This window comes from Typopeltis vanoorti, chromosome 11, assembly GCF_054136105.1.
Source record: "Typopeltis vanoorti isolate ZY-2024b chromosome 11, IOZ_Tvanoo_1.0, whole genome shotgun sequence".
Classification (NCBI taxonomy): Eukaryota; Metazoa; Arthropoda; class Arachnida; order Uropygi; family Thelyphonidae; genus Typopeltis; species Typopeltis vanoorti.
Genome location: NC_143559.1, coordinates 72,287,921 through 72,306,204, shown reverse-complemented (window position 1 = coordinate 72,306,204; position 18,284 = coordinate 72,287,921). Strand labels below are relative to the sequence as shown.

General features: G+C 36.0%; 1 protein-coding gene across 1 annotated transcript in view; it reads right to left on the bottom strand.

Annotated features, from left to right (window-relative positions):
* LOC150101724 (transmembrane protein 62-like) overlaps positions 1 to 18,284 on the bottom strand; it is a 365,932-nt gene that overhangs the window by 201,232 nt on the left and 146,416 nt on the right. The window contains exon 9 of the mRNA XM_090399895.1: positions 7,822 to 7,944. Within this exon, the coding sequence (XP_090256021.1) occupies positions 7,822 to 7,944 (123 nt within the window). The remainder of the gene's footprint in view (positions 1 to 7,821; positions 7,945 to 18,284) is intronic.

Sequence of the window (18,284 nt, the reverse complement as noted above, 5' to 3'; positions counted from 1 at the left end):
CTAGAAATCTGCTATAAAAACATTTGCAGAAGAAATAAGCTTAAACTTGTGGGTAGAAAAGAAAACATTAAAAAATGGATGAATAACAAGAATTCTTGCCAAGTATCAGAAACATACTCCAGATGAAAAAACATGGCATTTCTATAGGGTTAATCACACTAAATAAAAGGACATGAAAAATTAAGACACTACCTACAGATTCCATTATCCTGGAATCGCCATCATGCATTTGTTGTCTGTACCTTCAACAGACTGTCAATCACATATTTCATGACTCCCAGTTACTGTATTCCATCCAGGGGCCCCTAATACATTATGGATTATTAAAACACTTAAGGAATAGAACAACGCAGTTAAGGATATAAATTAAATTAAACTTTAATAAATATTTTCCGATATTTCGGCAAACGTCATGTTGCCATTTTCTAAAGGAACTTACAAAAAAGTTACGTGCATGTAGGCACTACAACACAGAAACTGGGAATGAAGAGAAGAAGCTATTGTTCTCCTAACAGTCCTGATGGTGCCCTCTAGCGGGCTAAGTAGGTGTTCTTGGCCGTTGGGCTGAAGGTCTGCAGATGTAGGCCTCCCAAATTTGGGGCAGTCACATACAACCAAATTTGTTGAGGTTTGGAGAATTTCTTAGGGCTGAGGCTGATTCCATAAAGAGTCTTTCAAATTTGTATTTGCTACGGTGTATCACTGTAGCTTTCTTCCACCGTATTCTGTGGCGTGTATCCAGATCATGGTCCGCAAGCCCAGAATGACTGTATTTGTGAAAACCTCAACAAATTTGGTTGTATGCGACTGCCCTAAATTTGGGAGGCCTACATCTGCAGACCTTCAGCCCAACGGCCAAGAACACCTACTTAGCCTGATAGTCCTTGTGTTCCGAAATTCTGATATTCGCTGTCCTGCCTGTTTGGCCAAAGTAAGACAGTTTACAACTGCAAGGGACCTGGTAAACACCAGGTAGGTCTAGGGGAAGTGGTTGGTCTTTAGTGGAGCGGATAAGGGATGCCAATGTTCTGTAAGGTTTGTAACAGGAGGTCAGCTCATGTTTTTTTAAGATTTTGGTAATCTTTTCCGAGGTGCCTCGAATGTAGGGAATGGTGATGGATTTAGAGTAATCCTTGTTGTTGTGTGTGTGTGTGGGGGGGGGGAATCTGTGGTTTTTAGGTTCTAATATTTTTTTGGGGGGTAGCCATTGGCTGAGAAAGTGTTGAGGATGTGATTTAGTTCAGTGTTTAGGGCCAAGTCGTTTGAACAGATTAGTTTAACCCTGTTGTATAGTGTTTTCACTACTCCATATTGTTGTGAGAAGGGAGGGATTGTTGGTGAAGGTATCTGCCTGTATGGGTGGGTTTTCTGTAAACTGAGAAAACCAAGGATCCATTAGGCTGGTGGGTGACTAGTGTGTCTAGGAAAGGGAGGCTGTTGTTTTCCTCTTTTTCCAGAATGAATTTGATTCTAGGGTGTTGGTTGTTTAAGTGTGTTAAGAAGGAGAGAAGTGTTTCAGAGCCATGTGGCCAAATAGCGAACACATCATCAACGTAGCGAAGCCATATGGTTGGTTTTTGTGGAGCAGAGGCTAAGGCTTTTTCTTCAAAGGTCTCCATAAAGAAACTGGCCAAGGGTGGGGAGAGTGGTAAACCCATGGCTGTCCCCTCTATTTGTTTGTAGAATTTTCCCTGCCAAACGAAATAGCCTGAGTTCATTGTGAACTGAAATAAGGCTGAGATATCGGGAGAAAATTTAGCTTGGATTACCTCTAAAGTTTCCTTGAGTGGGACATTTGTAAATAAAGAGGACACATCAAAGCAGACCATTATGTCAGTATGTTGGACTAAAGTTCCACTAAAGACCAACCACTTTCCCTAGACCTACCTGGTGTTTACCAGGTCCCCTGCAGTTGTAAACTGTCTTACTTTGGCCAAACAGGCAGGACAGCGAATATCAGAATTTTGTAACACAAGGACTTCATCCGTTTTCACAAATACAGTCATTCTGAGCTTGCAGACAATGCTCTGGATACACACCACAGAATACGGTGGAAGAAAGCTACAGTGATACACCGTAGCAAATACAAATTTGAAAGACTCTTTATGGAATCAGCCTCAGCCCTAAGAAATTCTCCAAACCTCAACAAATTTGGTTGTATGCGACTGCCCCAAATTTGGGAGGCCTACATCTGCAGACCTTCAGCCCAACGGCCAAGAACACCTACTTAGCCTGCTAGAGGGCACCATCAGGACTGTTAGGAGAACAATAGCTTCATCTATTCATTCCCAGTTTCTGTGTTGTAGTGCATACGTGCACGTAACTTTTTTGTAAGTTCCTTTAGAAAATGGCAACGTGACATTTGCCGAAATATCGGAAAATATTTATTAAAGTTTAATTTAATTTATATCCTTAACTACACTGTTCTATTCCTTAAGTGTTTTAATAATGCATAACCAACGTATAATCCTGTCTACGAGAATAAACATCATCCACGGAGATACAATCGCACGGAAGGCCCGTTGATAGGAGGGTGGTTGAAGGAGAGATAATAGAGAGTGGTTTATTCAGGAGTGGAGTCAAAAAGACGTCTTGTGACTAGTGGAGTGCCGCAGGGCTCTGTTTTTGGACCACTGCTTTTCAATTTGTTCATCAATGATATTGGAAAGGATTTGAGAGGAAGTGTTCACTTGTTTGCTGATGATGCAAAGTTGGGTAGAGCAATTGTGAGTGCACAAGATGTCAAAATTTTACAGGATGATTTGGATAGTTTGGAGGACTGGGCTAGGAAAAATGGATGTCAGTTTAATGTGGTAAAGTGTAAGGTTATGCACTTTGGGGTGAAAAGAACAGCAGCAGTATATCGCATTGGTGGAACCGTACTCCAGGAGATTGATGAGGCCAGGGATTTGGGAGTGCTGGTGGATAGGGAGTTGAAGTTTAGGGGGGCACATTGTAAAAGTGACTAAAACAGCTCACCAAATCACTTGGCTTATGAAAAATACTTTAACATGCAGAGACAAACAAGTTGTTGTTCCTCTGTATCGAGCCTTGATAAGACCCCATCTGGACTTCTGTGCCCAGTTATGGGCACCAGGGTTTCTTCGTGATGGGGAAGAAGTGGAGAGGGTCCAGAGACGAGTGACCAAGATGATAGCAGGTCTGTGGAATGAACCTTATGAGAATAGGTTGAGGATTTGTGGGTTGCAGAAATTGGACGATAGGCGAAGGAGGGGTGATATGATTGAGACATTCAAATTACTGAAGGGTTTTTATAAGATTGATCCAGAAGATATTTTTGAAAATATGACTGGTGGTGGGAGAACTAGGGGCCATGCATGGAAGCTGGGCAAGAGCATGGTTGACAAGGGTGTTAGAGCTAGGTTTTTTACTTGGAGAGTGGTGAATGAGTGGAATAAGCTTCCAGAGTCTGTTGTGGGTGCTACAACCGTGAATGAGTTCAAGGCAAGATATGATAGATACTGTGTGAATGTTGAATAGTTGTTCCAGACATGATGTTAGGGCCTCCCTCGATGAGTCTGTCGACTCCTTGGAGTTTCCCGGAACAATAATAATAATAGTAATAATACGGTAAATTGAAATTGAAGCTGTCTAGACAATTAAATCGTCTAGCGTTCCTGAAACGCTGCCGGGATAATAAAGTAATCCCGAACTGTGTAAAATTTAAGCACCGGTTTGTGTCACAAAAAGCTCTCCGAATACATAACCGCGCTAGCTACGCGTTGCTATGCGAACAAATCACCGTCACGCGGTCGCTCTTAGTGGACATTAACTAAGCTATTCGTGCCGTCGAAGATGAGCTTTCGCGCACTTTGAACCACGAACTTTGGTCGATTTTACATGACGTCTCATGTACCGCTGCCGAAAAAGAATTTTAAAAAAATATGAGGCCGACAGATGAAAAAGTTCGAAAAATTAAAAAAGAACTCTACCGTCTTGTCAAAAACTGCTACCACCACGGTAATCAACCTTTCTTCAGTTACCCTGAAGCACTCAACGCACTGTCACATGGACACAACTTCACCATTGCTCCCAATAAAATACCTAGTCAGGATATTATGATCCAGATCAACAGCGGAATCTGCCACCTTCCACATCAGGTCGCCAACAGTGTAAGACTGGATGTAGCCTGTGTCCTTTCCAAAGCAAGACCACCAAAAACCAACATATCAAACAAGAAATCTAAAGCTCTACAGGAAATAAAGAATAATAAAGAATTAGTTATCACCAAAGCGGATAAGGGAAATGCAACTGTAGTACTTAACCAAAAGGACTACACAGGTAAGCTGAATGCTCTTCTATTAGATCGGGCCACTTACCTCCCTATCAATTACAATCCCACCAACTCTCAAATTAGAAAACTTCACAGGCTCCTTAAGAGAGTCACTTCATGGCCTGTAGAAGTTACCAACAGATTAAAGCTGTTTAACTCTATACCCCCCCCCCCCGTATTTACGGACTCCCAAAAATACACAAAGAAAATGTGCCATTACGTCCCATAGTGGATGGCAGTGATTCCCCCACATACAAATTAGCTAAACATTTGGCCAAAGAGCTCACACACTATACTGGCAATACACCATCACACATAAAAAACTCAGCCCATTTCAAAGCCAGCATAGAAAACCTTACACCCCAACATACTGACATAATGGTCAGCTTTGATGTGTCCTCTTTATTTACAAATGTCCCACTCAAGGAAACTTTAGAGCTAATCCAAGCTAAATTTTCTCCCGATATCTCAGCCTTATTTCAGTTCACAATGAACTCAGGCTATTTCGTTTGGCAGGGAAAATTCTACAAACAAATAGAGGGGACAGCCATGGGTTCACCACTCTCCCCACCCTTGGCCAATTTCTTTATGGAGATCTTTGAAGAAAAAGCCTTAGCCTCTGCTCCACAAAAACCAACTATATGGCTTCGCTACGTTGATGATGTGTTTGCTATTTGGCCACATGGCTCTGAAACACTTCTCTCCTTCTTAACACACTTAAACAACCAACAACCCAGAATCAAATTCACTTTGGAAAAAGAGGAAAACAACAGCCTCCCTTTCCTAGACATACTAGTCACCCACCAGCCTAATGGATCCTTGGTTTTCTCAGTTTACAGAAAACCCACCCATACAGGCAGATACATTCACCAACAATCCCTCCCCCCTCACAACAATATGGAGTAGTGAAAACACTATACAACAGGGCTAAACTAATCTGTTCAAATGACTTGGCCCTAAACACTGAACTAAATCACATCCTCAACACTTTTTCAGCCAATGGCTACCCCCCCCCAAAAATCCAAAAAACATTAGAACCTACAAACCACAGATCCCCCCCCCCCCCCCACAACAAGGATTACTCTAAATCCATCATCACCATTCCCTACATTCGAAGCACCTCGGAAAAGATTACCAAAATCTTAAAAAAACATGAGCTGACCTCCAGTTACAAACCTTACAGAAAATTGGCATCCCTTATCCGCTCCACTAAAGACCAACCACTTCCCCTAGACCTACCTGGTGTTTACCAGGTCTCTTGCAGTTGTAAACTGTCTTACTTTGGCCAAACAGGCAGGACAGCGAATATCAGAATTTCTGAACACAAGGACTACATCCGTTTTCACAAATACAGTCATTCTGGGCTTGCGGACCATGATCTGAATACACGCCACAGAATACGGTGGAAGAAAGCTACAGTGATACACCGTAGCAAATACAAATTTGAAAGACTCTTTATGGAATCAGCCTCAGCCCTAAGAAATTCTCCAAACCTCAACAAATTTGGTTGTATGCGACTGCCCCAAATTTGGGAGGCCTACATCTGCAGACCTTCAGCCCAACGGCCAAGAACACCTACTTAGCCCGCTAGAGGGCACCATCAGGACTGTTAGGAGAACAATAGCTTCATCTCTTCATTCCCAGTTTCTGTGTTGTAGTGCCTACGTGCACGTAACGTTTTTGTAAGTTCCTTTAGAAAATGGCAACGTGACGTTTGCCGAAATATCGGAAAATATTTATTAAAGTTTAATTTAATTTATATCCTTAACTACGTTGTTCTATTCCTTAAGTGTTTTAATAATGCATAACCAACGTATAAGCCTGTCTACGAGAATAGACTATGCAGACGAGTGGCCAGTGTGTAAACAGAGACTTATCCAAAAGTATCACTCAAAATTGATTAATTTTGCCCACAAGATCAACTTCCAGTCATTGTAACATAAATCACTGATATTGTGTGAATGATATAGTGTAAACAGATGTATATATAAAATTATAAATATGGATGTAAAGGGCAGAATACTACAGATAGATGTAGAAATATAAATGTAAATATGAATATCGATAAAAAAATATAAGTGTTAATCAGTACTTGGAAACTACATGTAATATATGCACTATATGCAATTGAGTACGTAGGAAATAAATTACTTTTTCGTATGTTACTATTGAGAGAATATACACAAACACTATCAATTATCCTGTACACCTGCGAGGATACATTTTTTTTTTTTAATGTTGAGCCCATACAAGAGATGCATCAAACCACCTAGATCTTGGTGGTTCAATAAGGTTCTTTCTACAGACATCTACAGGAAATCCACAACTTATGCAAATTATCTTGAAAGGGCCATGAAAACACATTCCTGATGTGTATGTACGTATTACTATAAGTACACATCAGGAATGTGTTTTCATGGCCCTTTCAAGATAATTTGCATAAGTTGTGGATTTCCTGTAGATGTCTGTAGAAAGACCTTATTGAACCACCAAGATCTAGGTGGTTTGATGCAGTCAGAAGTGAGCAGAAGGCAGAAATATAAGATCTAAGAATAATGGACCTGAGAAGAGATAGACCAATTAAATTGAAAGACATCGTGTAGTACTCTCTCATAGTATCCTATACACACCTAGCTGAATATCAGGTAACTGATTAACTTTTATCTCATACTATTTTGGCTCAATCATTCAAGTTTTATACTGAATACTGTATCATCCTTACCTTCAAAAAAAAAACTCATATGTCAAACTACTCTAATAATTTTAATCAGTAAAACTATTTTTAGCCTATAGGAATATTAGTGGAATGCAAGGAGACAGCTCCACTATCACAAAAAAAGCCTTGCTATTTTCTGTTTATCTAATATTAGGAGCTACATGAAGATTTCAGAAAATTCAAAATATTAATTTATGGTATTTGTGTGTGTGTGTGTATATATATATATATATATATATATATATATATATTAATGTATTAGTCAAGGAGACTGAAAATAAAACTGACATTTCTCAACTCACACTTAACTTGCTTGTTTTTCTCATGAAAAAGAAGCCATAAATTTCAAAATAGTTTTTATTGCTTTATATTTTTCATAATGTGAATCTTGGCTGAAGAATGGTTGTAAACCTATTTTAATGTTTTTTAGCATTGAGAATTGGCTAAGGATCAGATAATTCACTGTTCATGCTATGGTACTTTTTCAAGTCATTTCAGACATTCAAATTAGCAGAGTTAGGTTTCATGCCAGGCAACAGAAATCATTTGTCATTTAAATGCTTTCACAGTCAGCTACAGTGATCAGAACCAAGAGAGGGGAGTATGCTGGCTGGAGAGTGGAGATGATATCCATTCATGCATTCAAATCAGCCAGCCATAATAGAGAAAGATTTTCTATAGTGAATTTCCTTGAGAATAACAGCAATGCTATGGAATCACGGCTGGGACTTTGAAAATTTTTTGGAGTGAACAATGTCTGCTATACCAGGAGATAACTGTAATCACTACTACAAAAGAATAGTTCGCTTACCTTCGATTATCTTTCCAGTCTCCTAACTCAAGTTCAAGTGCCCCTGTAGACTGCAGGGTATACATCTGTGGTACTAAACCTCCTAGAGTGTGAAGGTGACCACATATATATGGTCCACTACCTCTAAATAAAAAAAAATAAAAATAATGAAATATTTAATCAATTTTAACTTGAACTGTATATAAGAGAAACTTATTCTTTGACCTATCTTATGCTGAAATTCATGAAACAATAGCATGTTTAAGAAATTGCATTCACAACAGTGAGCTTTTTTATATACACTCATCCTTCTCTATATAAAATTTCAGCTAATAACTATTTGCTATTAAAATTTATTTTAATACTTTTATTACATGATTATGATCTACATTTACTATAATAATTTTTGAGAATAGGACTGGTGGTGGGAGGACTAGGGGCCATACATGAAAGCTGGGCAAGAATGTGGTTAGCAGGGGTGTTAGAGCTAGGTTTTTTACTTGGAGAGTGGTGAATGAGTGGAATAAGCTGCAAGAGTCTGTTGTGGGTGCTACGACCATGAATGAGTTCGAGGCGAGGTATGATACATACTATGTGAATGTCGAATAGTTGTTCTTGACATGATGTTAGGGCCTCCCTCGATGAGTCTGTCGACTCCTTGGAGTTGCCCGGAATAATAATAATAATCATGATGTTAATATATGTATATAGATAAATACTTGTTGTTGCGCCCAATGTATTTCTACAACTAACAGATAACACTAATAACAGCACTCTAGCATTGATGTATAAATTTTTTATTTTTTAACCAGAGGTCAGGCCAACGATTGTTGTAGCGGTTGGTCAGTATCTTTAACAAACCAGTTTGATTGTAGAGTAGCTTGTTTTCTGTGTATAGTTGTATGCTCCAGAAGATGACCTTGACATAAAGGTCAAAACGTCGAATGTAGATTTTAGTTATATTAAACTAAAGTTTTCATTCAAACACAGTAGTTGTCTCCATAATTTTCAAAAATGCATTTACTATAATTGTTATTTTTGTCAACTTTTATTTCAATTTATGAAACAATTGAAATATTGCATATTCCAATTATTTCATAAACAAGTAAATTTTGTAAAGATGCACAGAATATCCATCACAGCTGAGCTTGGAGGAATACAAACATAAAATGGAACATTATACTATTTCCAGTTAATGCAGAAATATATTTATGTTTATAAACAGAAAGGAATCACATTAGCTAGTGACAAAAGTAAACAAGCAAAGAAAGTGAGAGGGGGGAAAAAAAAAGCTCTGTCATCCACACTTAAATTAAGTGTTTGAAAAAGAATAAAAGTGATGAAAAATCAAAGTAGACCAAACCCTAAAATATACTGGAAATTAATCTGATAACTAAGTTAGAAGACTGCTTCCATTTTAGCAAACAAAGACACTAACAACAAAATGAACGATTCTCAGCATTCATATGGCACTATTATAAATAATTTTATATCCAAGTGGGCATAATATATATGATCCAGTAATGTACATAATATACAAGTAATGTGGAATATGCATTTTAATTAATATGTGGAAAAATCTAAATAAATGTTCAGACTGTTGGTCATTAACTTTATAATACTATTTATGTGACTTATACCATCATTTGCCTTATGGGAAAAGTCATTAACTTGACACTGTTATTTCAGAAATACTGTTGACTAAGCCATGTCACTTTATATGAATTCACAAAATAATTCAAATATAACATTAAATATGAAAATATGGAAAAAATAAGCAAAACCATACAACTTAAAAACTTTTTATTAAAAAAAATTAATGTTAGAGCTTTTATTTAAAAGATCTTATGCAAAAGTCATTAGTAAACAAAATCAATACGATTTTTAAAAAAATGTAATGCTTATGTTTCTTAATAAGAAAAGGCTAAGAAAATTGTAGAAAGGAAACTTGGGTTAGAACAGTGTTTAGGCCAAATAGAGGTTGCAAAGATGAGATTTTCACTTCAAGACAAATGGTTGAGTAATCATGGGAATATAACAGGGATCTGTATTTAAGTTCCGTAGATCTGAAAGGGAAAAAAAAAACAAAAGGCATGAAAAAGTGGCAGGAGAAAAGCTCTTCAAAACACTAATTACATGACATAAATGGATCATTATATCATGAAATATAGTCTATATCGGACTTGTAAGTCAACAGTTAGAATTGAAAGATGTAAAGGAAGATAGTTTGATGCTAAATCAGGCGTGAGACGAGTGCATGTTATCTCCACTGTTATTCATAATCAACATGGATCATATTACGAAGAAAAGTGGCATTAAACCTGATATCAAAATAGGAGAAGTTAATTTCAGCTCTTTATGGATGGTGTTATGCTTAAATTCATCGAGTCTTCAAGTTTGTTTGACTAAACTGAATAACTGCATAATAAATTTAGAATAAAAATCAATAATAAAAAGATAAATAATACTATGAAAAAATGCAGGAAGAATACTAAAAACATCAACTACATCTTAAATGGAGAATCGACAGAACAAGTAAAACATTTCAACTATTCAGGCACAGTTGTTAGTGAAGATGACAAATTAAATATGGAAATAGAACAGCATTAAAACTGGTAAATTAAAACAGAATTAAAAGTGGTAGGAAATCAACTGAATGAATTTTGAATAAGGGTGAAGTTAGTCAAAACACTGACCTAGCTACATACAAGAGGATGTTCAAACCAATTTTAATTTATGGAATTGAGAACTGAGTTAGATTAAACACCTAATAAAAGGCTGGAAACCATAGATATGAGACTTCTGAGAAAGACTAGGATAGTGAACAGATTCCATCAATAACAGAATCATATAAAAAAAAAACACGAAGACATCAGGAAAGAACTGGCCATTAGCATTCAAGAGTGTGTGAGCAGAATTAATCTTAGATGGTATGGTCACCAAACTGAATGGGGAGAAGGAATAAGAAAGAAGGTTAGCAAAGCAAGTATATTTTGCCAGAATAACACAAAACAGACCCAGAAAAGACCAAAATTTTGGTGGACTGATACAGCAAGAAGCACCTTAGAACAGTGCTTCCCAAACTTATGGATGTAAAGCCCACCCCCCTGGAAAAATTATAATATTTCATGGTCCCTATCAATAAAAAAAAAAAAAAATCAATACAGACAAATATTATATTTATTGTATTTATATTGAATACAAAACATACACAATGAATATTGCAAAAATCAAATGCAAATATTACATTTTTAGCAGCTTGTATACACATTTGACATGGCACACTTAGTATTAAAATATCTTAAATTTGTTAATAATAATATTTTTGGTTTACAGATCAAGTGTTGATTCATTTTATTAACTTAACCAACTAGTTTCGCCAAACTTTAACTGTTGGCATCTTCAGGGCACTTACATATAGGCTGAAACAATCTCACAATTATGTGTAACTATAAAACTGATACGAATAATTGTAAAAAACTGACTCGAATAATTACAAATAAAATAGTATTGAACGTGCGTGAAACACGTATCGCGTGTACAAGATTAACTAGCTGTTGCTAAGGAACTTTCTGTAGTTTGTATTAAAGTTCATTTCTTTTGTTTTTAGGGATTTGATTAGGGTTTTCCATATCTCTGGAAGTATTAGGCCTTGATTTCTGTTAAGGTTGACAGTAGAATGGGTGACTGTGGCTGCTTCTTTGAAAATTCTTGAATGGTAATCTTCCTCTAAGTAAGGTGAACAACTTTTGTCCCACTCGATGACATGGTTAGTTGTAGAGAAATGAGATGATAGGCCAGAAATGTCCTGTCTGTTGTTTTTGACATAGCCTCTTTCTGCCTGATTTCAAGGCTTCTCGAAGTCTGTCCGATGTAACTAGAGTCACACGAGCATGGAATATTATAAACTCCAGCATATTTATAGAAAGGGTGGTTGTCTTTTGGAGATCTTAGTAGTTTACGAATAGATTCTATTGGTTTAAATGTTACTCTTATTTTGTGTTGTTTGAGGAGGCTGACTAGCTTGTAAGAGATGCCACTTACAAATGGAATTGCAATAGTTTTTATATATTGAATCTCTTCTTGTTCTCTTTGTGGTGGTTCAGAGAAAAGGACTTTATTGACTAGTCTTCTTGGATAGCCATTCAAGTACAGATTGTTGAAAATTAATGTTAAATCATTTTGAAGGGTCCCGTTATCTGTTGTGATGCAAATCGCTCTCTTCTTTAACATGTGTACAATGCTGAGTTTATGTGAGATGTGGTGAGAGGAGCTGAAATGTAGGTAGCGACCTGTATTGGTCGGTTTTCTGTACACCGATAGATTTATACTGCCATCAATTTGTTTTTTGATTAAGATGTCTAAAAATGGTAGTTGTTTTTCTCTTTCAAGTTCCAGAGTAAATTTAATTTTAAATTTGTTTTCATTATTTCATGGTCCCAATCAACAAAAGTAACGGCCCCCAAAGAGGGCCATGTCCCACAGTTTGGGAAGCACTGCATTAGAAGACTGAAATATAAGATCTGTAACTAGCGTCCTGACAGATAACAGGTTAATTTAGAAGAAAACTGTCCATAAGAAGTTCAGTAATGGAGTATGAGTTTACATATGGTACTATCATATCAAGATGTGTACTGATATATCATGTGTACACATGTACACTCCCTGAGGTACATATCAGGAATTTGATGATACATGGAATATAACAGTATAATAAAGGTTTTTCATAATATTAAAACAAGAGGTTCTCAATTTTTATTTATTTTTTTTTTTTACAGCCATTTTAACAATGAACACATTTATACGCAAATTCATCAATTGCATAATGATAATGTCTATTTTTTGAAGGACCAAGAACATGCATCAAGACTTCAGAAGTAGCATTTTTCCATATTACTAACTGGAAGTATGGGGGGAGGGGGTATTCAAGCACTGGCACTATTTATGATTTCTTTTTTTTTTTCTTTCTCATTTACAAAATTAGAAATTTTTCCGCATTAATGATGTGTAGTAAACAACATTAACAAAATATGTGTTTATCTGAAACAGTGCTGATTTTGTTACTAACTATATATCCGCAAAAAGTATGCATTTGTGAAAATTTTAGATTATTATTTTTTTTTTTAAAGATTCTGCTCTCAGACAATTCTCAACTTAGCTGTTGCTGTTACTTTACATTGTATTGCTTTAACTATCTGAATGTTTATTATGCAACTACTGACATTCATTCTCTCTCTCTCTCTCTCTCTCCCCCTTAAATGGTGGAACCTAAACACAAAGTTGACCCTGTTTCAAATTCCTGTACAGGCAACCAAGTCATAAAAAGCTGAAATTTATCCCTTCCTAATAGAAATGTTAAATCACACTAATCAAAATGTAAATCTTAATGCAAATGAGATGGGGAAAGCCTTCAATGGAGTATTACTTTGATATTCATACTAACATTCTATTGATACTTTCTGAGGATATTCACTATACTAGAAAACATAGAACTGCAATTCATGAAGAAAATATAATTACAAATAATTTCATTGTTTGAAATTATTTGTAATTATTTGTAAATATATGTAATCTTTTTTTTTTTTTTTTAGTTTATTTCAACATTTTTCATGTCATGCAAATTTTGAGACAGAAGTCAACAATTATATCATTTCAACTAAATTTCCTTCCTGCAGAATCATGTTATGATGTCATTAAACAGTTTAACACAACACAAAACCACCTAGGAGAATACACAGCTCAGTGGGAGAATAGGAGCTGCATTGGGTGATCCACACATGTATACTGATTTAAGAAATGTTTTGAGACATAAGAAAATGCCCTTCAGTTGCTTCAGTTACTCTTATTAGAGAGCACAGATTTTTTTTTTTTCTGTTTTTTTTTTCCCTACCAGCCTGGTTGGCCAAGCAGATCTAGCATCTGGCTGACAGGCTTTAGCATGGCTATTTGGGAATGCCTAGGTGGAAGATTAATTTCATTTTCTGGTGTAAGACCACTGCACCACTTAATGAAGGTCTGAAGTGGCTCAAAAAAAGTTCCTGCTTGATCTCTAGGAGAGAGTTTCTAGATTACATGAATAAATATACATATATTTAAAAAAGAAATTCAATAAAGAAACCCTTCTACCATCCACCTACAGTATACCAATGTACTTTGGATTTCATGGATGAGCATCACAAAAAACCCTTCAAGAGTCAATAAATTCAAGTTTAAATCTTCCATGAACAAATAACACTAATCAAAATGTAAATTTTTATGCAAATGATTTCTTTCCTACGTGTGGATTCATTTATGTGCTCCACAAAAATGAAAATGAACTTTATTTCAAAATCCAATACCATGAAATGTGTAGAGCTAAATAAGCAATTAACCAAGTGTTATTTTCTAAATTTATATGCACATGCATAAACCAAATAAATTTGAAGAAAAAAAAAGCAACTGTTGCAGTTCATCTTCTGATAAGAAGACACTAAAAAGAAATCATGTATATGACAATGGTTATACCACATACAACATTTGTTGTAGCATTTTCTATTTTTAATTAGATATGTTAGCTTAAATGAGGCATTAGAAGCCAAGGGTACACAAGTAACAAAAACCTAGTTTTTAGAAAATTAAAGTCAGAGTTCAGAAGTATAGAAAATTCCAGGTAGCATCTTATAAGACAATTATTATGAGGTCTCTTTATCCATGGTTACGTGTACTTGTCCAGACTTGTGTCTCAATTATCAGCAAAAAAAAAACTATTTTTTTGTCCTCATTTTGCTAGCCTCGTTGAGAATTTCATTGTTTTTCATCATAATTGTTCTCCAACCAATACCTTCAACTTCATCCACAGATATGGATGCTCAGATGTCAGTAAGTGGGATGAATTTCATCATCTGGTGTGAGACTACTGCTCTGCTTACTAGAAACTTGGTTTCGGTGAATTGGCTCGAGTTACATGCTTCATCTCAGAGCAGAGTGTCCAGAAAAGATAAGAAAGTTTTTCTGTTTGGTCAAAAGTATATTATACTTGACAAGCATTTATTATCTTGTTTTAATCCTTTTACTTTCACAAAGTTTGCATGTGAAGTATCTTCGTCTATAGTGTACTTGCATAAAAGAGGCTGCTAGCTTCACTTCAATTGCCTCAGTATTCTATTATAATACAAAGGCATTGTGGGAAGGGCCATACTAGCTAGACAAGTTTAACATTTATTGAGGTCTCTTCAGTGGGTGCTAGACCAGGAAAGTGCTAATGTTAAATCAAAGTCATTTTTCATATACAAGTAATAATGTAATGGTATAACACCATATTTTTAAAATACTCTTAATCAGAGAAGTTTTTCTGTGTAAATACAGAAGTTTTTCTGTATTTACACAGAAGATGGGATGGGATGCTGACAGCTTCTATATACAGGAAGACTAGTCATGAAGATACTTCATGTACAAACTATTTGCTTATGCTCATGTAAAAACATTTTCTTCTGAGAAAATGAATTTAAAATATCTAAGCCCAGTTTATAACCTTTTATAGGTGGGAGTTAAAACCATCAATTGAAATAAATTTCCAGTAAACTTGAACTAAATGTGATTATACCAATAGAATATGAACATTTTAGTAAACAGAAATAATGCATCATTATATATGATAGTAAATTCTCACTGCAGTGACTACTGTTATAACAAAGCATGGAGAGGATGCAAATGAATCCCCATAGATATTTATGCAATTTTAAAGAATAATAACTATAGTAAACTGTTGTAACAAACCATTTCTGTGGTCCCTGAGGGTTTGCAATAGCAAGGTTGTCTGTATTCATATTACAGAAATCATCTCCATTATATCAAAAATTCCAAAATTGATATTTTAGATCAAATTGAATGCTGCTCCTTTAGTATTTATTTTTCAATGCTTCATAAGCTAACTTGTATTCAGTACTTTTCATGTACTGAATTCTAACTAATTTGATGTTAATGTTTTTTTTTTTTTTCCCTCTATAGACTACCCAACTTTACACTTTACTAAATCTAACAAAAAGATTAAGAAATTAATAACAAGCTTTTTTTGGGGAAGAGGTAGAAGAGAGAGTAGTATGCCTGTGCAGTTTTGTGGAAATAGCACTTGCATCAATAGCACCAAACACCCCCCCCCCCCACCAAAAAAAAAAAAAAAATATTCTAAATTCAATTCTAGAAGGCTCGAAAGATGAAGATTTGCTGCCTACCTGATAAAGGATTTTTGCACATCCTTTACTCTCTTCAGGATATAAAAGGCAATAGAGGATTTGATTTTTTAAAAACTTTATTAAGTCCACTGGCATTACAACAAAGAATTACTAAAAATAATTCTTAAATAAAACAGTAAACATTAAGACCCTGCTCCTGTATGTTTCCATCTCCCTCTCATCCAAATGGCCATCACAACAATGAAAAACAAAGTTGAACTGCTGGCATTTTTTTTTCCTATTTTGTTTTTTTTTTTCTGGTTTCCCAGAAAGAAACCAGAAAAAGTTTGTTCAAATTTGATACTGAAAAAGTCTCCTGGCATCAATGGCATTCCTATGATTATTCTAAAGATCTGTGCTCCAGATTTGACTCCTCCTCAATGCCAACTATTTACACTTTCTTATTCCACAATTCATCTTTCCTGCAGTCTGAGAATCAACATTTATTAGTAGACCCTACAACACATACAACCTATTCCTAAGAGGGTGACAAATCTTTACCTTCAAACTACTGTCCAATTTCTCTCACTTCAATTCTTTCAAAAGTAATGGAAAGATCCATTAAACCCAACTTCTACACTACATCCAATAAATAATCTACAGTGTGGATTTCATCACTACAGGGGATCTACTAACCTATGTCACCCATCTCTGACAAACACAATGGAAAAGTTTGATGAATCTCAAGTGGCTGCCCCTGATGTCTCCAAAGCTTCTGACTGAGTTTGGCACAAGGGTCTATTAAGTAAACTCTCATCATTCATCTGGTAGGTGCAGCAAAACAATTGTAAAAATTTCTTGATGCTGTTCTGAAAAGGACAGTTTAACTAACCAAAGATCTTTCTAAGGCTAGTGAAACTATACTTGCAAACGCTATTGGACACAACTTCTGCTCATCTGTGCTTCGACCTCTTTCGTTCATCCACATCGAAAGACTTAGGTGTTGTCAATTATTCATAATAGTGGTGCTTCACAGTATAAACACCACCAAGAGAGGAAAAAATAAATTAATTTATTGAACTTACAAATTAATATTTTGCTGGTTTTCTACTCAGCATCTTCAGAGCACAAATTATAACTGGGATAAGGCACACAGGCACTACACTAAAGCATTAGAAACAATTCAGTTTGTAATAGATACAGAACTAATGTCCCAATAAAGGTGCCCACTATGGGATGGTTAACTGTAAAATTAATTTGGAGAAGTCAGGCTGTCTGGTGTGTCAGAATGACTGTCTCCCAGATCTTTGGCAAATTAATGGAATCATACTTATTGAAGTAGAGAGAATGCTTCATAGCAGATGCTGATTCTAAAAGTCTTTTAGATATAGTGATGTCTGTGTAAACCCAATGTTTTCCTCAGTTTAATCCTATGCTAAAGAATATCCAGAGCATGGTCTGCTAGTCCCGACTTGCCATAAAGATGATCATGGATGTAATTTTGTGTTTTTCAATGTGGGTGTTAACTTATCTACCAGTCTGCCCAAAGTAGGCCAAACTGCAGGAATGAGGAACTTTATACACTCCAGAATGTGCAAGAGGATGAAGTTGATCTTTAGGAGAGCGGATTAAGGTAGCTAGTTGCATGAGTGGTTTAAAAGTGGCATAGAGACCATATTTGTAGAGCATTTTAGTTTTGCTGTGATCCTGTGCGATGGTTGCAAGGAGGATTGGGAGGGGGGGGTGGAATTTGTATTTTATCATTATACAGGCTGTAGCCAATGGCTTAGAAGGTGTTGCAATGGTCCCTAAGCTCAGTTTTAAAGGCTGTGTCATTTGAACAAATAGCTCTGGCTTGGAAAGTGTTTTGGGATCTCCAAAGCTTTTGACTCAGGTCTGGCACAAAGGTCTGTTAAGCAGACTCCCTTCATTCAGTCATCCCTAACCTTTGTACAAATTGGGTTGCAAGCTTTCTGACAGGACACTCACTTTAAGACTTTCTGAGTGGACACTCACAGTAGATGGCTCCTGATCTTCCAATTATACAACTAATGCTGGCATCCCACAAGGCTCTATTCTTTTCTCACACTCTTCCTTCTCTCTATATATAAATGATCTATCATCAGCATACATGTGATGTATGCTGATGACAGTGTACACAATGCAGTCCACCTTTTCATTTGACAAACCCTATGATGCACATCGTTACAACTTCCAGAACCTGAAACTCTGATTTGGATAATAAAGGTTATCCAAATCAATGGATTTGGATAACCTTTATTAACTAAAAAAAAAAACCTTTTCTTCCAGTCTTGCCTTGGACAATACTCAAAT